Here is a 25,057-nt window from a genome sequence, read left to right as displayed (position 1 = left end):
CAATCATCTTACTTGTCCGGGTGGTCCTCTATGTTTTCTGCCTCGCCATTTACTCGGTCGATTTCTCGACGCGCCTCCTTGTCTCGTCTCTTAGTTTTAGGTCTGTACACTAGCTTTAGCACTTGAATTAACCGCATTCTGATTAATTTTTGAACCTGTCAGTGTCACGACGAAGGCAAACTCTATCTAGGAAAAATAAGTGTACGCAAATTTATTGAAATTCAGTGTACAGTTGGTTTAAGTTGCAAATGTCCACCCAAGGTCACAAATTTTAAAATTATTATGTAATTCGTTCCTGTTGCAAATGTTGCAATGGCCGTGTTGTTTTGGGGTACAAAAGACGATCGTGTGAGTTCTGTCTTTGTAATGCGTCGCAATTAAATTTGTTTGTTACAGTTTTTAACGCAATCGCTCCGAGGAAAATTTAACTTTACTTGAAACACGTATAATAGCTAGCACAAATTAATTACGTAAAATTGATACGCAGCATTTTTCGTGTTAAAATAGCCAAATGTCAAATTCAGAGGAGACAATACTGCCAACCTTGTCATCTTAAAATTTCCAAAGTCAGTTCATCGACACTTCAAATTTAAATAAACAAATAACTGTTAATATGAACACTTACTACCTAAATCAACTGTAGGTTAGGCTAAGGTCAGGTCAGTCAGGTTTAACCTTAAATAAAGAGATAACTGTCATTAAGAAGACAGCTTTAAAACCATCTATCTCCCTTAGGGAGAGGAAAAAGAAGAAAAATTTTAGGAAATATTGTTGTGAGTATGTTTTTGCATTTTCTGGTAATGGGGAGCAGATTACTTACATAATATCTTGCATATTCAGGTTGGTCATCAAAATCTAAATCATCTGGTGGCGAAACAAGCATTAGTTGTGGGTAAAACTCTATAAAGGAGACGTTTATAGGTTCTTAAAAAATAAAGGAACGTTTAAGAATGGATTTGATTGTACCAAATGATGCGCCCAGGATTGAAACTCGGCTACAAAAATGAGCAAGTTTAGGCAGAGTTTTCAATATACAGTGTGACTCAAAACTCATGGCTTATAGAGCAAGCAACCCATAAACCTACAACTATGGTTAATTTTTTTACCACCAGATGGTTTTAGGTCATGATGTCCGACCTGATTTAGAATTATTGTTCTTTTAATTGTTCTATTTTGATTTTAAAGATTTTAACACATTTAGAGGTAAAACTCTAATTTTCCATCCAGTGTCATCGTTATCATTTTCTGTACGTCAACCTTATAACATCACTTTTACAATAACCAGTAGTAACAGTAACAGGCAATATAACACAGAAAAGACTGACAATGGTTGGACTCACTATACCATTCTGATAAGCAATGGCAGGATATGCTTATTTGAAAACGATAGATTTGTTACGACATTTTCTGGTTACTCTCTTCCGCTTATTGAAGTGACAGCCAAAAGAAATATTTCGTGGATAATTTATGAGTGTATGCAATTTTTTTTTCTTACAAAACCTTAAAGAATATTTTTAGATCCTTTAGGGGTCTCAGATCATATTTCCAAGAAACCAACGACTATTAGTATTTCTCAACAAATATCCTATCTGACTTTATATGTATATCTTTGCGCACATTGTTATCTCGAAGTTACTTTACCTGGAAGAGGAAACCTGAATATTAGTGAAACAAGAAATTACTTGCCCGAGTTGTGGAAACCTGTAACTTTATTTGTAAACAACGAGCTGAATATAACATTAGCTAGAAAAACGAAAAATGGGAGATATGATGGATATTGGGCCATTGATGTAAGACCTGGCTTTAAGGTGATTCCAGAAGCAAAAGACATTGGTAATATTTACTTGGATGTGTTGAGAATGTAACTAATTTTTTTATTTCACAAGGTTTACAGCAAAATTACAAATTTCTTACAAAAGATAGATGTAGATGTTTTTTTCCTGGAAATTCAAAAGAAGTCTGTCAAGAAGATCATTGTGACACCAGTAAGATCCACTGGTTGCCTTAAACATTTTAAAATGCCCTTAAATTTTAGTTCCACGTGTTGATTTTACCCACATTGACTTTACAAATTTCACTATTAATCTATATTGGAATATTTCTTTGAACTGCAAACTTAGCCAATTTCTCGTTTTCTTGCAGAATGAGCAATTCAGCACAACGCGTTTTTCCTTTTCGATAGACAATTTAAATGCTTGTACTACTTATATAGTTGCTGTGGCTGTTGGAGCTAATAATAAGATTGGATTAAAAACTTACCAATCTATTGAAATGAAACCTGAAGGTAAGTTGGAAATATTTGAATTTTTAGTCAATATTCTTTACTTAAAGATTACAACTTCCAAGTTGATTTATTAGCATTAGAAACAGTAAACAATGTTATCAATGTCACATGGAACGTTTCTACGAACATTGAAAGTTGTATTACCGGTTATCATTTATTTTGGAAGAATGAAAATGACCAAACAGAGAAAAAGAAAACTGTTTCTTCATCTACAAAGTTTTTAGAATTGTCACTTAGTAAATGTGTAAATTACACCATAACACTGATTTCTACAACAAAGTCCAAGAATTATACAAAAAGCATCAATCATATGGTTCAATCAATAGGTAAATTATCATAATGCGTCAAATTTGGCTTAGGTCTTTTATTCTAGCTTTAAGGCCACCGGAGCTTGTCGCTGTCACTTTTGGTGCAATTCATGGAAGTTTGAAATTCAAATTAGATGACGAAGAACACAAGTGTGGTTCTACAAAACTCAGTGTTTTATATAAATCCACCCAAACCTACAATCATCAGTTGAGAGAAACCGAACATAAAGTTACAGAGAAAATTGTTGATAATGAGCATACAACAACTATTGAAAATTTAGCCACTTTTAGAAACTTTTTATGTGCAAGTTTTGCTACAAACTCTAGAGGAAATTCGCAAAATTACCACTTCAAAATGTATAGAGAAGAAAACGGAGTTTATACTTTTACGTTTCCGTTAAACAATCAAACTTGTGATGTTTCGATAATGGTGCAGTCACCTAGATATTACTACAACGAGACATATCCTCAAATGGCAACAGTTACACATTCTCTCCCCAAATTGTCGTTGAAATATTTTGCAGTATGTTTCTTTGGACAAAGAAATGGTTTTCTAAATCTAAGCGGTTGTATTAAAACAAATCAATCATAAACGCAGTTACCCCTTCAGCCCCTTCGAAGATATTCCATCACTGTAACAGTTGTTTTGGAACATTTTAGGCTGCCTTCAGTCACTTTCCCAACAGTTAAGACAAAGCCCGGTGGTACGTAAAATTGACAACAAATTTTATATTAATTCTTAGATTTTTAGTACCGGTTATAAATACAAAGTTTGTCTCGCCTATGATAAAGAGTACAAAAGCATATTTCACGTTGTCGAAAAATGATTTTAGTGAAGTGAATGGTGAAATAATTGCGTATGCTTTGATTTTGGTTAGGGAGGTTTTGGTTCGAACAAGAGATTACGGTTTTTGGAACGGGAGTAAAAAAACTTGGCCTTCTGTGCCGGAAAATTCACAGCAGTTAACTTCGAGTTTTTGGAATCCATTTATAGGTACCTTCTTTGTATACTGGATGGCCCAGAATTCATGATCCAGAGAGTAAGAGAACAGTACTCTCTATTTTGTGTATTCTAGCAATTATGAAAAACATCTCACAATAACTCTGGCCATCGTCGGTTTATCGATCGTGATTGGCTACGTGTTAACTCAATTATCATTTGCCATAAAAAAATTTCCGCATTTTTTGTTTTCAACTGGATCCGCTTGTTTTCTTTGGGCCACGAGTTCTGGGACACTCCGTATGAACAGTTATACACTTTTTATAATTACAGGGTGATTCTTTTCAATATTAATCAAAGACGGCGTTGATTTTTTTGCGTGTCATTTCTTAAATCAGACGGTTTTGCACAAATTTGAAAAACTGTTGTTTTAGGTTTATCTTGAGCCACAATAATGAATCGTTCTCCTGAAAATGGCTAAAACGTTTTCTGATATTAGCAATCGGTCAAATCAAATATGAAAATTAAATTTGAGTGATGGCAGACTCATGACAGTTTCCTTGGACGTATAGGGATATCGCACATTTGACTTCAACGCCGCCTACCGCTCAGTGATTGCATATATTGTAGTAAACCAAAGCTTTTCCCGCAATGTCGCGTTACTTTCGGGGCTTAAAATTGCATTGTCCTGCTGAATTTTTGTTGTACACTTTGCATGAAAAGTTACACATTGTTCCTGGAGTATTTGAAATTGAAAATCTCTCCTGTAAACGTTTCAGTGGTGTTTCTTAAGTAAAAGATATGAAACTTGATACTAGACTTTACTTTAATTTGTAATTACACTAGTTAATTGGAGAAGTGGGAAGTCATTTTCTACGTAAAATTGCCTTCTTATTTTGAATCTGAAGTCCGTTTTGATCCATCAGGTCAAGACTTAGAGATATTATTGAAAACATATTTTTTTAGGTTATACTGCATAACTCAGTTTCTTTTTAATGATGGAATTGTGCAATACTGTTTTAGAAAGCCTATTAAATAAGCTTTCCAACGAGCTATAGAACTCAATACTGGGGTCAGTAATTTCAAAGATATTAATAAAATAACTAAAGTCATTTCCAAAATCCAAAAATGTTAGTTTTAAACAAATTTCCGCGTGAGGACGCTGATGCAAGTTTTATGCTAAAGTTACTAGATTTATAAAGTACCGCAATTGTCCGCCATATTTAGGCAAAAATACGCGCCAAATTTAAAATTTACAATCGAGTCTAAACAGTTTATATTTTAAGCAAATGTATTCCTATGTTTAAACTCCCGCAGCTTAAATCTTTATTTCTTTATTTTATATAAAATACACAATGATTTACACAATTTTTATTTTTCAAACATTCTCTCATTGTAGGAATAGAACAAAATCTTTCACCCTTAGCACTACTGATTTTGGAACAAACAACGCAACAACCAGGCACTTTGATAATTTCGTCACATATATACAGGGTGATAGGTAACGTTACGGCCATAGAAAAAGGGATGATAGAGGCAGCCGTGAAAAGTAATGTTTCAAAGTTTTTTTCGGGTTTTCTTGAACCGTTTAAGAGCTGGAAGGCTTTGAATGTGACCAATCACGGAACAATTTGCATAAGGTTACAAAAATTTGAATCAGAGTTACTACTGAAGGATTTTTTGTTTGATGTCAAATTGACAGTTCTTATTGTTTATCAGTGGCGTACTTGTTTCATTTTTGTGGACATCACAAATAAATTTCGTCAAAACGAAAATGTGTTGGGTACAATAAAGGAATCATTGTTGTGTCGTTTACAATTACGTGTTTAACAAGATGGTTGCCATTTTGAACATCTATTGTAGTGTTAGGTCAAGAATTTGCTTCATTTTGGACTATGGTCGCTGATGAGTTTATTGACTATATAATTTTTTTAAACAAGGTAAACTTTTAATGAAAAGATATTTTAGGTAGTTAACGCTTTTTTAGAAAATACCTTTCCATAACGTTTCATTCAATGGAACGAAGAAAGTTATTCATCTAAGTTATCTCAAGGCAAATCAAGTAAACTTCTGCACAATCGGAAAGTTCTCACTACTGATCTACGATAACATCACTAAACATGTAACAAAAAATATTTAAATATAGTAGTTTAACTTAAATAAACTTTAGATCATCCACGAAAGAACCGTTGTTGTACTTGAGTTCACGACTGGAAAGAAAAGAATCTATTACCGAGCTCTATTGAGAATTTTGTTGAGATGGTGGATGCTGTCAATAATTTGGTACCTATGAAACCAACTTTGATTTTGTGCGGGTGAAGTGATCTAAGTATCTTTTTGTGTATACTTTTAACACATCATTTTTTGCAGTGATGGTTGCACTGCCAGCGGCTTATTTGTGGTTTTATCTTATCTCTTGGAACAATACAAATCAGAGGTTGAAACCGATGTTTGCACTGCTGTAAGAAGCGCTCGAAGATGTGGAAGAAAATTTATTAAGACCGAAGTTAATAAAAGATCGATTTTTGTGACTAGTAACTAATTTCCTATTGTTTTAGAAGCAACTTAAATGCATTTATGACTGCATAAGTGAATTTCAGAAGAACAATGAAAGTTATCAAACAATAGAGCTGTAAATTTATATTCATGTACTTAAATAAATTAATTTAATCTAATCTTGCATTGATGTTGAAATTTAAAGTTTTTGGAAATACCTTGTTATTGAAAAGACATTGAGAAGAAGGTTAGTGCAGCTATTAATTTGAATTGGTAAAGATAAGTTTCAAAATTCTGAACCAGATAATAAATCTGTTATATTTTTTTATAGTTTTATCTACAAATTATAAAAAAATTAAAAAACGATGAAATACAGGGTCATGAAAAAAAACCGCTCATGTCCTTTTCAGTTAAACTACCTCAGTAATCAAAGCAGAATTAATTTAATTTTATTCTTTTTTACAGTATGATTTTTTTTTTATAAGAAACACTTGGCAATGCTGCTTAACCCTTTCTAATAAAATTTTACATTTGGCAGGTTCCGTAACTAAGCAACTAATACTAAGAGCGTTACAATGTTGCAACATTAAAAAAATATTTACAAAGCCAGAAAATGGCACTTTTAAAAGTTTAATAAACTTGGTTTAAAACACTTTTTGTCCATTTTCTGATATAAATTATCATTAACTGTAAAAAATGTGATGTTTAACAATGAACTTGTAAAAAAAAATATCAAAATAGAGTTTTATTGTTTATAAAAGAAAGCTTCTACCTTGGTTAAAAAACCACAAATTTTGTAATGGTTTTCATTTTCGAGCTCAGGAAAGAATTAGCTACAACATGATAGGTAGCATGGCCGCCTTTTTTTCATCACTCTGTAGAAAAATGATAAGAAACAACTATAAGTCGTATTGAAGGCTAAGTAGATTGAGATAAGAAAATTGGTACCCTAACTTTATCATTTTTTTGCAAACAAATCTTTCTTAATTTAGGTTTTTTGCGTATTGTTTTGAGTGTGAATCCATTCGTAAACAATACATGAGGCAAAATGGTGCCAAATGTAATTCAATCAAAAATTCGAAAAAAATGCATTCTAAAAACCCGTAAATGAAGGACGTCAATAGGTTACCAGTGTATAACTCAACACACATTGTGTCTAAAATTATTTATAAAATTTCAAAGATATTTCAGTCGGATGTTACATAAAGTTTGAGGTACCATCACTTTTTATCAAATAGAAAAATTTTATTTTATATAGACATTGTTTATAAATGGGATCTACCTTGCAGTAAGTTGCAATTTTGGGACATCATGTACATGTAAAAATTTGAATAGCAGAGTCAGAAAAATCATTATAGGGTGTTATAAAAATAAAAATGGTGATCTTTGAGTTTGAATTTGAAGACAAATCGTTTTTTTACTAAGAAAGGTTGTAGCGAATGGTGAGTGAATCTAAAACATCTAAATTATCTATAGCAAAGAAATATAGGGTGATGAAAAAATGACGCCCATGTTACCTACCATTTCATTGTTGCAACAATGTAAAGCTCTAAGTATTAGTTACTTAGTTACAGAGATTATCGAATGTATAAGAATGTAAAAATATAAAATAACAGAGTATAGCAAAGATATGCATCAGATTATAAACTTATCAACTAAAGTCCACTTTTTATATCGACTTCATATCTAATTGTGATAAACTAGAAGTCTATAAGGAACGCCTAATTGATAAGATATCAAAGTTTCATTTCGATCGTTGAAAACAAAATTTCATCATGTGATGTGATAATTTACGCTTTTTAATAGTCGAAAATGTAAGTAACAAACAAACTATGTATTTTCACAAATCTTTAAACTACTACTTATTTTAGAAACATAATGATGTTCGTATCTTTGATTATCCAATTTACAATTTTTGTAATAACTACTGAGGGATATGAAACTATTATTTTCCAAAATGATACTCACGCTATTTGTGTGTCTGATGATTTAACAGCTGCCATTTATTTTGAACCAGTGACTAAGCAAATAGGAAGAATAACAAATCCAATTATAGAAGGCGATGAGATTTGGGAAGATTGGCATTTACAGAAGTCGACAGCTACTTTACATGCACCTGTTACAGATATCCGGTGGCAAGGTATTTTGTATTCAAACCAAACATGTTGGCACATTTTTTTTTAAGATTTTGACACCTTATTTACGGATGATTTTATTTCTTCTTTCAACCTCTCATTTTCAATTTGGGTGTACCAACCAGGCGATGTTAATGTATATAATAATTACGATAACGATGAGTTAGATACTAGCTTAAGAAAAACAAGCCGTGTATGGGCGTTATTAACTATCTACGCAAAAAATGGTGAAACGAGATTCCTAGAAAATAACAAAGTTTATCAAAAGTTAGATACAACTCCACCGAAAATAAAAATGACAACAATCACACCTAATTATTGGAAGGTCCAGGACTGTAAGTTAGAAAATGATTGCTATATTTTATGTTTATTTAATATTGTAGATGAAGTGAGGGTATCATATGATGTTTCGCAGACACCCACCCACATTTCGTTAAATGAAGGATCTTGCTTAATTCTCTACATATATCTTTGTGAATACTGCTTTTTAGATATTTATACTGAAGATGTAAAAAATCAAACGGTAAATAGAACAAACAGTATACGAAATGATCTGTATATACCTCAACAAATTGAGCTTAAGTATGTATACAAACTTTCTTTATATCGATGTACGTCGAATGGTATTTCGAAAGGATACTGGGCAATTGATGTAAGACGTTGTTCTGCATCCACATTAAATCAAGGTAAATATTTGTCTATTTCTAATAAACAGTGTGTCGCACTTAACAAGTTCATATCATTATCAATTTTCGGATTAGAAATTTGTCACATTTATTGAGTGCCGTCTTTATTATAGAAGTCTAAAGATTATCAGCTCTCTACTATCGGGAGTCTATTTGAAAGTTTGGTCAAGTGTGTAATTTTACCAACTTTTGTTTTTTTTTTCATGTCATTTCTGAAATTAAATTTTAGAGCTCTCATCTGCTTGTCATGATTTGATATCTTGCCTTTTTGACGCGCTGACAAATCCATTACTAGAGTCCGTTGATTTTAAGCTTGCCGGTCCGCTATAAATCAAAAGAATATCCTTCCACTATTGTTAAGTTTATCACTTCTCTATTTCTTATAAACCACAGTCCTTTTTTCCTTCAATGAGGTCCTACTGTGTGATGCGCGATGCCCAAACCGTTTACAATTAGCCAGCGGTACTCAAAATATTAAAGACGGGTTGGAACAGAATGTTACACTTTATGGACAATCGTTAATTAACATCGATAAAGCGACAATTTCACAAAGTAAGACTTTTGGTACAATCTAAACCGAACCAAAGGATAGATGTCATTTGTGACACTAGATGTTGACAGATGAGTGTAAACATAGATCTCAATTTTGACGTAATGAAATTGGAGACTAACTTGATAAAACAGGATTTTTTCCTCAAATTTTGAATACAATTTGCATTAAATCTAAAATGACAACAGATATTTTTAACACTTTTATATTAAAAAAATAATAAATTAGGGATTGATTTCACAAACCTTCACAGTAGACTAAAAAATGCACTTTTAAAGCGTCGCGACGCCAAAGCTATCGGTGATAAAAAAGAAAATTTTTGCGTTGGGTTCTAGTGCTTTGTTAACTATGAGCGTATGCAATATTTCAAAATTTTATCTTTAAAATTAAAGACGATTTTGAGAGTGTTGCCGGACCCTGCATATTTACATTATACAGAACTCGTGACCCAGAGAAAAAAGGCTTATAGAGCCAACAATTCTGAGCCAAAATTTTGAAACAAAAATTTTGTAGCTAAAAAAATAATCGAGATAAGAGGAAAAAACGGTAGCCAATCCCGAAGCAGAACAGAATTTGAAAAATGGGTAACTATGGACACAAACTATCATTCATTGGTCAGATGAACATTGCACTCTCGTTGCCTAGGATATTTTACTCGATCTTTATAATAAGCTTCCGGGATTGGTTGCTAATTTTTTATCCTTTCTCGAATACTATGAAACTTAAGCAATTTTTGTTTTATAACTTACCATGTGTATTGCTGTTGGCACCTCCCCTTGTTCTCTGGGTCATGAGTTCTGGGACACCCTGCATAACAATTATTAATAATGGAACGTTGATTGGTCACTTTCGTCCGAATCATCCTCATCAGACGAGTTATCATCCCCGAGAGAAATAAGGTTTGGAACCGCTAGGACCTCTCACGGTTTATTCGTTTACAAGCGGACCGACAAGCTTAAAATAAACGGACTTTATCTCTTATGGTTTAAAAGTTACGGGCCGAAAAAAAAAGAAGAGAAATGTTTTTTTCTGCTTTTTATTAAAAAATCAATATCGTAAAGTAACACGGAATAAAACTTTTCATCAAATTTATTGTGAAGGCACTTAAATGAGGTATTTTTAGGTCCAGCGAAAAATTTATTAAAATGCAGGTACTGTGTTTTTGTTTGCGGCAGCTGAAATGTACCAGTCGATTTATACATGTAGTGTCAGAAGTCAGCAGTTAAAATAATAGTAAACAGTTTGGTTACACCCTGTATTTTGATAATGTGATGGCATATTACTTTGGTAAATCTTAATTTCTTTCAGTGACGTATGATACTTCAAATATACCTGACAGAGATATAAAATGTAACATTTTAAACGAAGCAAATACGCATACTCGCGGGAATTCAAGTCAAGATATTTTCCATTGTAAACAGGATGGAGTGTTTGGAAATAATTGCAATGTACGCTGCAAGGAATTATTTCCAGACAACCAAAATTGCGAGGATTACAATATTTGTATTAGGAATTCCAAATGTGAAAAAGCTTGGAGACATTCAAGCAAAACTTCCAAAGGCTGTGAGTAATTTTCAAAATGTTTTTAATTATTCACACTATACAGGTTAATTATTTAACTGATTACTTTTATTCTGTTTTTTTTTAGAAATTTGCAGATTTTGTAAGTGTAGATTTATTTAATAATTAGCTACAATTAATTGACAAATTATTTATTTTTGTTAATTAGGTTTTTTTTTGTTGCAGACATTGTTTTGGGCGTAGCTCTTTTCATCTGTATCACAACGGTTGTAATTTTTACAATTTTATGGTTCAAAAATAAAACAGGTTAGTGTGAGAAATTTTATAATTCTTTTGAACTATCGATAACATTGTTTTAGGAAACACAGAAAAACGTCAAACTCCTGAAGAATTCTATCAAGACGAACGGTTACTGAAGACCACTTCCAATGAAATGTCGAAAGAGGTCAATAATTCAGTTTACGGTGAACAGGTAATCCTACTATATAGTTCTATGTTCTTGATTACATTTACTCATTTGTACTGGAGCAATGAAAAGTCATTTCTAAAGAAGAATTCTGAATCCAAAACCCGTTTTGATAAAGATTTATTTAAAACGTTTTTTGAGCGTTCATTTTTAAATTTTATTTACTTACACATTGTAATACATTATTGAAAAGTCAAATATACAAAATTTTAAGTGAAAAAAAATGCAGTAGAACCAAAAAAAAATACTTTTAAAAAATATCTTAAATTCAGGCCTGAGAAGCAAACCTAAATACAGACTCGAAATCAGGCGATTATTCTACATTAAAAATGATTTCCCATTATCTTCAGAACAAAAACTTATTGAATAGTAATTATTATTGTTAGTGTTCTTTTCTTCTGAAAGTAGTCATTTTTTAGATTTCGACCATTTCAAATAGTGACTTAGAAAATTATAGATCAACATCAACGGTAAATTTTTGCAAAATTTTTTTTTTGATAAATTTTAACCGTTATTACTTTAGATGCTAAATGACGTCACCAATGAAAACTACGAGTTCGAAAGCTTAGTTCCCGCCTACTTCGCTATCAAGCTGCTTTTGGATACTACAGTCAAGTCCTTCGATCTCCAACTTAAATCTTCCAGTTGTCGTAAATTTAATGATCTAGTTGTTAAAGTAACAAAAAATGACAATATAGAAGAAAATTTTGCCATACAATTGAAATATCGAAATGAAGAAATCGGACCTATGCAAAATAATAAACAGAAAGGATTGACTATTGCCGACTTATTAAAGAATTACTCGGAAGAAAAATGGCTCACGCAGGAAACATACAAGTGCATTCTGTATAGTAATGTTGACTTAACTGAAATAGACAATGTGAAAGACTTCGATACTGAACTTAAAAAAACACCTTTTAAAACTAACGGGCTGATTTCAAGACGATTTGCAGTAACGCAAGTTGCGACGTAACCATGGAGATGGCGCAAAACTAGTGCAGCAAAGTTGCGCCTAATTTCAAGACGCTAGACTGCTGCAAATTGCATTAAAATTTAGCGCCACGTCAGTCCGGTGGCGCAACCTGTGGCGCAACATTTGCTTAATAGTGTCACTTCGAAAAATGGCTGGTGCTCGGCAAGTTTTGGCGAGCTTAGCCTTCGATTTGTTCGAAAATTCTAGTGATAGTGATGCCGACGAGGAACGTGTGCCCAGAGAAGCGTTTAACATCGAAGAGATAAGTGAACGGCTTCTTTTTCAACGGACGAGACTGACGAGGGGTGTTTTTAACTCTGTTTTAGAGGTTATTTCACCGGTTTTAGTGAAAAACACCAAGAAGGGACGTTATCCGCATCTAACACCGATGCATAAACTATATGTGGCCCTCCAGTTTTATGCCACAGGTTCCTACCAGTGGTTAGTCGGCAGCAGTGGCCAAATTTTACAATCTGCGACATCTCACGCCATTCAGGAAGTTACCAACGCTTTGGTTGCCGTTTCACCTGATTATATTCGTTTTCCAGCAGCAGAAGAGTATCCATCGGTGAAACAGGCGTTCTACAGATTTGGAGTAACGCGACACGGGTCTGGTTTTCCGAATGTTTTGGGTGCAATTGACTGCACTCACATTCGAATCCAAGCGCCTTCAACAGCACCTGAACAGTATCTGAACAGACATTTATACCACTCTATTAACGTTCAGCTTATTGTAGGACCGAATTTAAAAATCTTCAATGTGTTTGCAGAGTATCCTGGATCTAATCATGACTCGTTCATTTGGAGAAATTCAGCTGTTCGCGAAGCCATGGCTGAAGGAAATTTTCCAGAAGGCTGGCTTGTTGGTGACTCTGGATATCCACAAGAACCATGGCTCATGACCCCAGTGACGAATGTGAACACACCAGCCGAGATATTGTACAATTCTGTACATATCTCCACAAGAAATGTTGTTGAGAGAACGAATGGTGTGTTGAAGAGTCGATGGCATGTTCTGGCTCTCCATTAGCATACACTCCAGAAAAAGTTTGTGCAATTACTGTGGCGTGTTGTGTCCTGCACAACATCTGCACAGCACATAACGTTGGAATAGAAGATCTCCAGCAGCATCCTCTTCTAGACGACTATCCCATTCAAGACCAACAACACCCAAATTATGATCACCATCGAAGGGAACTCATCAGACAACATTTCACTCAATAATGACGAAACTACCCGATTTTGACCCTCATTTTCTCAATTTTGACCATTATACCTGATAATGACGAATAACAAGAACAGCTCATGCGTTTTCGGATGGCGAGAGTTGTCGCAATCACTCGCAAGTCAACGTTTCGAATTTACCGGCCATGATTGGTCAAACATTCAAAAAGTATTATCGGGCTTTTACTGCGCATCCATCGCTCTTGCCATCCTAAAATGCACGACCTTGTAATAGTGTAACCAATTCATCAGAGCGTTATCGCTTCTTGGTAAGTAGCTTTTAGGTTTCAATTCAAAGTGTACCTACTTGACAATCTTTTGTTATAAGTATTTTTTGAAGGATGGCGTCCAAACACTGAAGAATAGTCAGAAGTATCCAGAATTGCCCAGAAGCCCGAACTGTGTCGAGAATTTTGTTATGTAGGTACTTTTTTTATAAATTTTTACACATTACGTATTTTTTTCAGTGCTCATCCGAACTAATAGATGATCAACCAATAGTAAGCCAATCCCAACCGAGTTGGTCTGCAGACGAAAGTGGTGCAATCAACTAAATATTATATTACTTTTAATTATGCTCTTTTCAGGTATAGAATGATTAATAGCTAGTTTTATTTGTATTTACATATATTACAACTAATTCATAATGAACCAAGTAAGGTCTTCATTCATTATGAATTAGTTAATCGCTTTATCGAAACATGTATGTACGAAGGTGGCAATGTTACCACTTAACAGTTCGGCAAATTTCAAATTTTTGGCAGAAGTTTTAAACGCGATAAACCAGCTAGGATAGCATTTTTCCAAGATATTTTATGTTAGAATTAATATAAATAAATGGAGATCTTCAAATTGGTTTTAATTTTGGGCTTCGGAGTTGCTTTCATTTTCGTAAATACATTAAATATTATGGATTGATGGTAACTATGCTAGTATGAAAGAGTAACTGTTATTACGAATTATTTGTATCATCACTATTATGATCTACTTAACATGTAAGCAGACAAACGTACATCTTAATATTCATGTTTTGATAAAATAAATGACGAAACAGATATTTTCATAACGTGTAATTAAACTATTTAGGTACAACAAACAATAAACACAAATATAGCATGATCTAATTCTTTCTTCTTTTTTTAAATTCGAAATATTCCGCCTGCATTTCCAACTCTTTCCTTTTCATTTCAAGGAATTGTTGTTTGAAATCACGAAATTCAAGCAACAATTCCTGTAACAAACCATTCTGTTGAGCCTGTAACTGGATTGATTCTCGCATTTCTTCAATAGCTCTTGATTTTAAATTCCTTTTTTGTTCCTTTCGAGAATCACAAAATTCTGGTGGAGGTACAACGACAGGAACATTGGACGGTGTGGCAAGAGTTTCAATATCGGGTGACGGAGGTGGCAAAAACACAAACGGTATCACGGGGGAAGGAGATCTGGGAGGACTTTCAATTTCTAGGGAACAGAAACTTTATAGTTTAGACATGGTATTCCAGAATCATAACCGATAGAGCAAGGGAGGATGTCGACAGCAATACAGATGGTAAATTTCAAAACAAAAATTGATTAACTTTAAAAGTATTCGAGAAAGGATAAAAAATTAACAACCAACCCCAGAAGCTTATTCTAGATATGGAGTAAAAAGCCATCCCAATTTTCTAGGCAACGAGAGTGTAATGTTGATCTGACCAATGAATGATAGTTCGTGTTCATAGTTGCCGATTTTTCAGTTCTGTTCTGCTTCCGGCTACCGTTTTCTCGTCTTATCTCGATTATTTTTAAGCTAAAACATTTTTGTTTCGAAATTTTGATTTACAATTGTTGTTTCTATAAGTCTTTTTTCTCTGGGTCACGAGTTCTGGGACTCCCCGTATAAAGCAGCCACCTACAAAATTTTCTAGGGCTTAAAACTTTATCAACTTTTCAAATGAACCGGAGGATGATTCATTTTTTAGACATGTTAACTTTTAGCAAAGAAAAAAGAACCTTTTCATAACATCAAGAGGCAATAAAGTGCATTTGACAAATTAGCTTATTAATGAACCTTTGTAATTCTAATTATGTAGGTAACTGAAAACTATTAGGGAAAAGGAGGAATGGACGTACCTTTAGAATTAGTAGGGTTTTAGGAAGCAGACGTGGATGGGCCAGGCATGTTAAAGACTACAATAATATATACTTATTAATTTTCGAATAATAAAACCTTTAAATTTGTTGATTGCTACAAACTTCTGTGTGTAAAATTGTAAAGTGATTACCTAAAATCGTTATTTTATCATGTGAAAAGTACTTACTATTTTTTCGAAAGGTGTCGATTCCCTTTTTGATCCCCTCAATGCTGTCGTCACCTATGAAACTTATAACTTTCAGTTCTTCAGCACTGAGGGGAACACCGTCATTTTCGCCGCCCCCTGTTTTTTTGGCTTCTCTTTTAAGCATATTTGCCTTATGTTTCGTTCTCGTTTTCAGATCACGAAACTTTTTTTTGATGTCCTCTAGTTTCCGTGTTGTCGGAGATACGGCGTTTACAGCCTCAATAACTTTGTCCCAGGCCCGGTCTCTATGATATTGTGTTAAATTGGGCCCCCTTAAGGGGCCAAATAACACACTACGCCGCCGTTCCACTTCATTCACCAATACCGAAATTTCGGAATTGGTAAAATTTTTTGATCTGGTTTTCGTTCTAAAATGGCCAGATATTGTTATGAATATTGATTATTGAAAATATTCTGAATTATTAAATGTACTTACGGCTTGTTTTCCATTCTAATAAAGCGCCTTTATTTTTTAAAACAACCCTTCGCACAATTAATTTGACTGATGTCACGTGACCGACGCAAAAATGATGTGGCTAAAGTTCCGCATTTGCAATGTCGTTGCGCCACTGCAAATTTTGAACATGAAATTAGGTTGTAAATTTTGACGCAGTGGGATTGCAAATCGGTGTAGCAAAGTTGCGTTGCGTCACTCATTTGCGTTAACGCAAAATGACAACATGAAATCAGCCCGTTAGGCATTTAATCTTAGAAACATTTACCAGTTCAAAGATCGAGGTTCTGAAAAGTTTTGCAAAAACTTCTTTCTCATGTGTGGACAAATGAGTGCCAAAGAGATGTACGATGAAATTATCAAAACGTTTTCACAAACATTCAATGCCGAAGAACAGGCAGCAGTTTCTTATATTCACTTTTTTCAACAATTACGCAACAATCACTACGACGATAGAAACATTTCGCGAAATGCGGTTTTGTTAAACCTTATCAAATTTGCAATTCCTTATTATTTTATAACTCCTCAAATTACATGTGAAAATGAAGAAAGAAGTCAGTTAATGGCTGATGCCCTTCAATCGTTTGACTTAACGTTACTTCCAGAAGTTCCTAGGAAGTTTGTTGAAGAACACTTCAAATATATCATCAACAACACCAACAAACAAAGCACGAAAGATGCCCGTGAATTAAAACTTTTAAAGAAGAACCAAGAGTTAAAAGAGAAATTACATCCTCTTCACATTTCTGTGGTGAAGGATAGGCCGTTATTTTTGGAAGTTAATGAACAAAACAAAAATGCAATTTTTAGAGTTGTTGAATTACTGAAAACATTTGAGTACCAAAAACTAAATGTGGTACTGGTAGGAAAACAAGTTCCAGATAACTTATTTCAAAAATGGGATGTGTTTCAAACTTTAAAAGACCTAAGAATAAGAATGGACAGCAAGGTTTATCAAAAAGTAATCACAAAATTTCAAATTTCCTTCCAAGGCAGGAAGGCAAAATCCATTGAGTATCTTCAATCTATTCATAATGTAGATCAACTGTTAACAGCAAGCGATATTTTCTACTTTCTTAAAGAAAATGTATTGTTAATATGAAAAGAATACGAACATGTTCCTGAATTTTTCATTGAAAGAACATTGGTACCATCTGCTGTTAATCTTGAGCATTTAAAAAGTATTTGTACAGAAGGCCTAATAACTGTGCACTGTGAAGGACAGTCTAAAACAATCCGCAAACTTTTAGAAAAAAAAGGTTTTGACTTTGATGTTCTCAACATTGTTTTAACAGACGAAGAAGCAGTGGAAGCAGAAGACTGTTATCATCTAAAATTAAAAAACCTATCAACCGGTACTTTGGAATGGGTGCGAAAAAAAATTGACACAAAAACAGCTGCCATCTTTAATAATAACTTCAATATCATTAGCGGTGGCACCGGTGTTGGAAAAACTACTCTTATGAAGGATTTAGTCAGGAAGTGTCCTAATAATTACTGGGTCATAAGAGTACCGTTGCAACAAATGAACTCAGTGTTCACCAAGAAGAATATTGATGAAATTTTACGAGATCTTGTGAATACTACTAAATCGAAAGAAGAACGTGACCAAAGATTTTGTAAATATTTTCTGGATGAAAAGAAAATCCTCTTTTTGTTTGACGCTTTGAATGAACTACCTGATAGTGCTATGGTCAAAACTTTGAATATTATTCAAAAAATAGCCGAAGAAGGGTATAAAATATGGATTTCTGGGGAACAAAACTTGCCTGAATTCATCGACGGTCGAATTAAGATGTTTTATGCGTACTCGGTGAAAGATATAAGTGTCGAAAGCCAACAAAATTACATCGAACAAAGACTTCGAAAGGCTAATGTCCAAGAATCTTATATACAAAAAATTAGCGAAAAATTATTTGGGGTTAATAGAAAGACAGATGATATTCTTAAATTACCTTTAATTCTATATATTCTTACTGAAAACTTCAGTAAAATCAAAGAAATTTCAAACTTGGAAAAAGCAGTTACTTTAAACCACATGTACTCGACTTTTGTGGACGGCCAACTTAAACATAATATGGCTAAGTTGAAAAATCCGACGGATGTTACCCTATTAACTGGTGGTCTCAAGAACTATCTCATTAATGGTTACCAAGCTGCCGCTCTGCAAATATGCTTAGAGCCAACTCTTTTCGTCAAGCTCAAGATTAATATAGACAAGAACTTTGTGAAATATATTAAAGAGAACGGCGATGTTCTAAGATTTATTCAGTTAAATGAGTACAACACTTTCAGTTTTGATCACCGAACTTTTGCGGAGTATTTTGCTGCGTCATGGTTCATAGAAAATTTCTCTGAATTACAACGCGATGAAAAATGTTGCATCTTTAAAGAAGAGTATGAAAAAATTCGAAGATTTTTTGATGCAAAAACGGCCGAAAACAATCCTCTCCATATCGCGGTTCTTGAACAAAATGCCAATAGAGTAATGCAATTGATTAAAAAGGTGGAAGACAGAGATAATGGCGGAAGAACGCCTCTTCATTTAGCTGCATCTCTTGGGCAAAGCCATCGTTTGCTGGACGAGGAACAGTTGGGAAAAAGTTACTTCAAGGAAGATTCCACAAAGCGGAACGAAATTCTACTGGAGTTATTGAATTGTAAAGCAGATCCTCAGGTGAAAGATGCTTTGTTTGGCTGGAACTCTTTTGAGTATGCAAGTGCCTCTTTGTGTCTTAATTCTCTCGAGCAAATGTCAAAGAAATATGAATTGAAATGGGATTACCTTAAAACGATACCGTTGTTTACGCTGTCGTACTACAGCGTCGTTACTCCTTACGAAAATCTTCTCAAACTAATCTTGGAGAACCACACTCTAAAATTTTTAGAAGACCAATGGGAAAACAATTCGCTCCTTAATTTTGCTCTTGGGGCGAATAAAAAATCTATAGCTTTGCTGCTTATTAAAGCTGGGGCAAGTCTTACTAGTTGTGACTCACAAAGACAAACACCTCTACATAAGTCTGCGATTTAGGGTCACACCGATATTGTTGAAGTTCTTTTAGACAACGACGTAGATATTGAAGCTAAAGATATTGTTGGAAGAACTGCACTGCATCTTGCTGCAAGAAGGGGTCACATAAAAATCGTTCAACTGTTGGTGGAAAAAGAAATAAACATTGAAGTTCGAGACAATGATTTTAGAACAGCATTACAAAGAGCAGCGTGTAATGGCCAGACGGAAATTGTCAGATATCTTTTAGACAAAGGTGCAGATATTAACTCTTATAATATGGATTGGAAAAGCTCTTTACATCTAGCAGCTGAATAGGGACAAATTGAAACTGTAGAATTTTTGATTGGAAAAGGTATTGACATTGAAGCGACAGATAGATATAAGAGGACAGCATTACACTTATCTGCTGGCGGTGGTCATGAAAATTTGGTGAAATATCTTCTAAATCAAAATTTGGATGTTTTCGCTAAAGATGAAGACGAGAAAACTGCCAAAGAACACGCTAAAGAGCGCGGATTTAACTCCATCGTTGATATTTTAACCGCAGATGAACAGGTCAAATTTCCAAGGTATGTATGGCTTTTTTTTGTTCTTTCAATAAAATGTTTTTTTAGAACAAGGAAACAGAACGAACTTTTTGACGCCACCACAAACGGTGATCTTGACAAAATCAAAACACTTTTAGCCAATGGGGGCAAGATTAAGGACACAAATGTATATAAAGAAACGATTCTACATGTAGCTGCCCTTAAAGGTCATCTGGAAATCGTTAAGTTTCTTCTCGCCAACAATGCTGACACTGCAGCAAAAAATTACATTGGTCGTGTTCCTCTTCATCTCGCTTGTCAAGGTGGTAATGTTCTTGTTGTAAAAGAATTATCAGGCAAAGGACAAGATACCGCCATCGACGACGTGGGATTAATACCTCTTCATCGAGCCGCTTTCAAAGGTCACTTAGATGTGGTAAAATTCTTAACTAAACATGGGGCTGATCCTAGGGCTCGATGTTCTCAAGAATTTACACCTGTGCATAGTGCAGCTTTAGGTGGCCACAATCAAATCATTGAACATCTTATTTCAGTAGGAGGAGACATCAAAGCTAAAGATTGTAAACAGGAAACCTGTCTTTTCTATGCGGTGACCGGAAGATGTGAAGACACCGTTGATTACTTGGTGCAAAATTATCCAAAAATTATTGATGAAACAGATGCTTCTGGAATGACAGCTCTGCATTTTGCGACACAAAAAGGATTTAAAAAAATGGTAATCAGTTTGGTTCGGGGAGGAGCAGATGTAAATAATATATTAGGGATAGTCTAAACAAGACCGCCTTGGATGTTGCCAAACATGCAGGTTATACTGAAATTTTCCAATTCTTACAAAAATGATAAAAAATTTATAACATGTATTATAGTATTTAATAAAAATGTTTATATCCGACTGCTTTATAAAGACTACTTTATTGTATACTTTTGAGGCCATAAAGTGGAACCATTCCGATGAAATCTAAGGCTACAAGTTTTTCTAAACACTTTCAAAACCGAGATGTTCATGTAGATACTATTATTGCAGGTTGCATCCATCTTCCCGACAGGTCACTATGACAAATATTTTTTTTTTAGACAAAAAATACTACCTTCTTGCCTACATCTGCTTTTTTATCATGCAGCCATAACCGTTAGAAACAGATTACTGTAACTGTTTTTTAAACCCTATTATGACTTTATACCTGCCATTTTTGACAAATACAGTAAAACCTGCTTAAAGCCGGACTCAAAATTTCGTTGCAGTTGCAGTTTTCTGAATTCTTTAAGGTTAATGTTTTTTTTAATAAGAAAAACATTTTTTGCACGATAGAACAATTTTGCTTAGTTACCGCGCTTGCTGTTGGAACAGTAAGTTGAGTTTACTGGTTACTAAGATAAACAAACCGGTAAGTACAAAATTTACTTACCGTTCTAAAATAGTCCTTTAAAAAAAGGATATACATTCTCATACCGAAATTTTGAGTTGTCAGAAATTATTGAAGAACAATTAATATCAATTATTTTATCATTTTAGTTTTATAAAAATAATCGAAATTTGTCTATCGTGTAAAAAATATTATAAGCATCACGAACCTTAAGAACTATACCGATTTCGGACAATAATTGGAGTCGTCGCTGCGCTCCTCCTTCAAACAACTTTGAAGTGTTCTTACTGTTCTTAATACTTAATATACTATTGTTATCTAAATAATGACTACAAAAACATTAATATTTTAGCGTCATTTAGAGCTTATTTAATCAGCAGTGTAGTGTACAATACAATACTGTTTTTTGCGCTTTTCTCTGCTAACATTTTATGTACTTATTACTTATTTATTGCCTTCAGAATGCTCATAGCAAAAAAATCAGATAAAGTGAAAAAATCGGTCATCTTAAATTCTTTCACAATGGTAAATCAGAGCAAATTTTCATCGTTCTTTAAAAAATATGAATCAAATTTGGAGTACAATAAAAACTTGTCAAACTATCCTTGTCTTCCGACGAGCTTTAGTTGTGAAAATACGCGTTATATGTTCTTTTTTTTATGAAACTGGACAGCCACATATTTTGGAATAAATAATATTTCTTAATAAAACATTTATCTGAAGAAGAAATACAGTAGAATCCAGTTATAACGACGGCGAAGAGGAATGAAAATATGGTCACATTGGTCACATTAAGCGGACGTCATAAAAAGCAAACTTGTAAACTAATGGTCAAAAAAACCTAATTTGTTAATGTAATAAAATTTTTATCACTCTCAAAAAATAAACAACAAAATAAAACATAAAATGTATTTCAAGAAGACCTTTGACAACGAAAACTAATTTATAAAAGTTAAAAAACACATATTCGTAACAAAAAATTTATAACAATATAAAACGTAAAATATACCTATTTCAGGACATCGAAAATCATCAAGATTTCATAAAAAAGTTAATTTGTAAAAAATTCTGTAATTTTTGTCTGCAAATTATTGCAGCTTTTTCTTTAATTGAAAATGCTTTTCTATGTTGAACCATTTTTTTTTATTAAGATTAAAACTAGGCTGCAGCGTAAGATGTAACTGCAGGCGTTGGAACAAGGTGTATGAGGGAAAAAGAGAAACTAGTCACAATAACAAGTGCGATTAGCTGAAAATGGCGTCACTATAACCGGCATGTCAACCTAACCGAAGTCATTACAATAGTGTAATATCGCTAATATACATCTTTTTAGATACATTATAATTGCTGGTGTTTGTATGACTTTCTAAGGTGTTTCCCTTAAAAGAAGAGTGTCTTTGTGTAGAGATGAAGATGGTGGCCATATTTCACACCTTGTTTAATAAAATCTGTGCCGTACAACATAAAACCTAAATCTCTTGTTTTATTTACTAAAATAAACGTTACACATGATGATACAGACACGGATTAACCTAATCTCTGCGGCACTGCAAGAAAACAATTTCACCTCGATCAAATACCTAATTAGATGTGTGCATGTATTTGAATTTACCGCTCAAAGTAGAATGAACCTAACATGGACATGCCTCATTCAAGTCAAAGCCTGCTCCATAAAAAAATTTTGTGGCTCACACAAACAGTATTTTTGCTTTTTTTGTTGCTATGAAAAACTTAAGATTTGGGCAGATAACTAGTGAAGATATACAAGGTCTCCCAGAAATCGCTGTTCAGAGAGCAATACAGACGGTAAATTTCAAAACAAAAATTGATTATGTTTAATAGTGTTCGAGACAGGATAAAAAACTAACAACCAATCCCGAAAGCTTATTCTAGAAGTGGAGTGAAAAGCTAACCCAATTTCCTAGATAACGAGAGTATTATGTTCATCTGACCATTGGAAGATAGTATGTGTCCATACATACCGATTTTCAAATTCTGTTCAGCTCCGGAATTGGCTACCGTTTTTTCGTCCAACTCCGACTATTTTTTAGTCTTAAAAAATTTTTGTTTTGAAACTTTTATTCAGAATTGTTGCCTCTCTGGGGCGCGAGTTCTGGAACACTCTGTAGATATTAGCAGTGAAAAGTTTAAACTTCACCAACACCCAGATTATAGTCGTAAAATCTGATTTTTTTTTTAATTTTAGTAGTATAGACTTAAAATTAAAATCTAAAATTAAAATCTATTTGTTTTTCAATTGGGTCAAACTTTCAAAAAGGACAATTTTTGGAAATCAAACAATTTTATTTGTACCATTCCTTTTATAAAAATTAAACTCACTTAAAAATGCTTTAAAGAAAATAAAACAGTGCAGTGATCAATAATCCCGTTAAATTTTATCTACGATTTCTTATCATCTTATCGATTGTTATCACGACAAACATTTTCATCAATAGTCGTTTTTAGTTTTTCAAGTAAACCACTCACTTTTTCACATTAAAATCCTGAAATAATGGCTCAAGAAGCGTTGACCACCGAAATCAGATCAGTTTCCACTTGGGGCACTTTAGACAAAAACATGCCTCAGTTTGTCATGAACAAGCGATTTTCCGACATCGAATTCCTTCTTGGTGACACCAAAATCTGCGCCCATAAAGTGAGTCCAAAAACTAAAATTCAAAATTTTGATCTTTTTGCGTCAATTAATTTTTCTTTAGGTAATCCTTGCAAGTCGGAGCGATTATTTCGATGCCATCCTATCAGACGTTAAAGAAATTAAAATCGATTTTCCCTTACGTGCCTTTGAGGAGGTCCTGAAGTACATTTACTTGGGTAAAAACGGTTTCTCGCGCTCGAAAATCTGATTTTGTTTGTAGGAACTGTGTCTGTTCCATCTGATAGAGAAACGGTGACTGATATTTTAAATCTGGCCCACAAGTTTTCCCTGAAGGCTCTAGAAAAGTGCATGAGCGACGAAATGCAGAGTTTTCTAAACAATGTGAACGTGTGCCAAACCCTAAACACTTCTATCCTGCATAATCTGCAAGAACTAAAAAGAAACTGTCTTACTTTCATGGACCGAAACATCGCGGACATTCTCAAGAATGATTCTCTTTGCTCGTTGTCACAAGTAAAATTGCAAGAAATCTTATCAATTTTGATTGTATTTTTGTAGGACTCCATCGTCGCTTTGGTAAAACGCGATGTTTTTCCTTTGCCTCCAATTGAAGTTTTCAAGCTAGTCCAGCGTTGGTGTAAAGCCAACACGGATAACGACAATTTGGTCAAAAACTGTATCAAACTGACCGCCTTGAGCGAAATCGACATTTTGAAGACCGTTTGGCCTTCGAAACTCTTCGAAGAAACGAAATTATTAAGCGCTCTTTCTCATTTAAAAGATGCTCCTTGTCACTCTTCCGGTGAGGGTTGTTGGGGTAAATTGTCTGTACTAATGGTTCTTGCTAGGAGGACGTTCTCTTGCAATGACTACTAAGAAGACAGATCTTGCGGAAGACTTGAAGTCGTTAAAATTGTCCGACAAGAACTTTTCTGTTGACACACAAAAAAGGTGTCAGAGAGTGGAATCCAAAACCACAAAAAGCTACACAGATATCTCTTTCAAAAAAGTGATGGATGAAAACGTTGCATCGTCAAACCGTGGAGCTCAAGTTCTTGCTGGAATGAAGACTGACTACTTGTTAACTGGAAGAGTCGTTCAAGGCCATTGTGCTTACCACGTTATAAAAGAACACGCCAGTATCATTGTTAAAC

At 33.9% G+C, this 25,057-nt stretch overlaps 1 protein-coding gene across 1 annotated transcript; it reads left to right on the top strand.

Annotated features, from left to right (window-relative positions):
* The first annotated feature begins 24,263 nt into the window (after positions 1–24,263).
* On the top strand, positions 24,264–24,779 carry LOC148170601 (BTB/POZ domain-containing protein 9-like). Its single transcript, XM_088042179.1, has 2 exons — positions 24,264–24,416; positions 24,462–24,779. The coding sequence occupies exons 1-2, from the start codon at positions 24,264–24,266 to the stop codon at positions 24,777–24,779; spliced, it is 471 nt and encodes a 156-aa protein (XP_087898305.1).
* Positions 24,780–25,057: the final 278 nt, after the last annotated feature.

This window comes from Gnatocerus cornutus, chromosome 7 (genome assembly GCF_029298725.1).
Source record: "Gnatocerus cornutus isolate USDA-ARS CGAHR chromosome 7, icGnaCorn1.1, whole genome shotgun sequence".
In the NCBI taxonomy this organism is placed as follows: domain Eukaryota; kingdom Metazoa; phylum Arthropoda; class Insecta; order Coleoptera; family Tenebrionidae; genus Gnatocerus; species Gnatocerus cornutus.
Note: the sequence above shows the minus strand (reverse complement) of the source record. Positions and strands in the feature narration are given on the sequence as shown.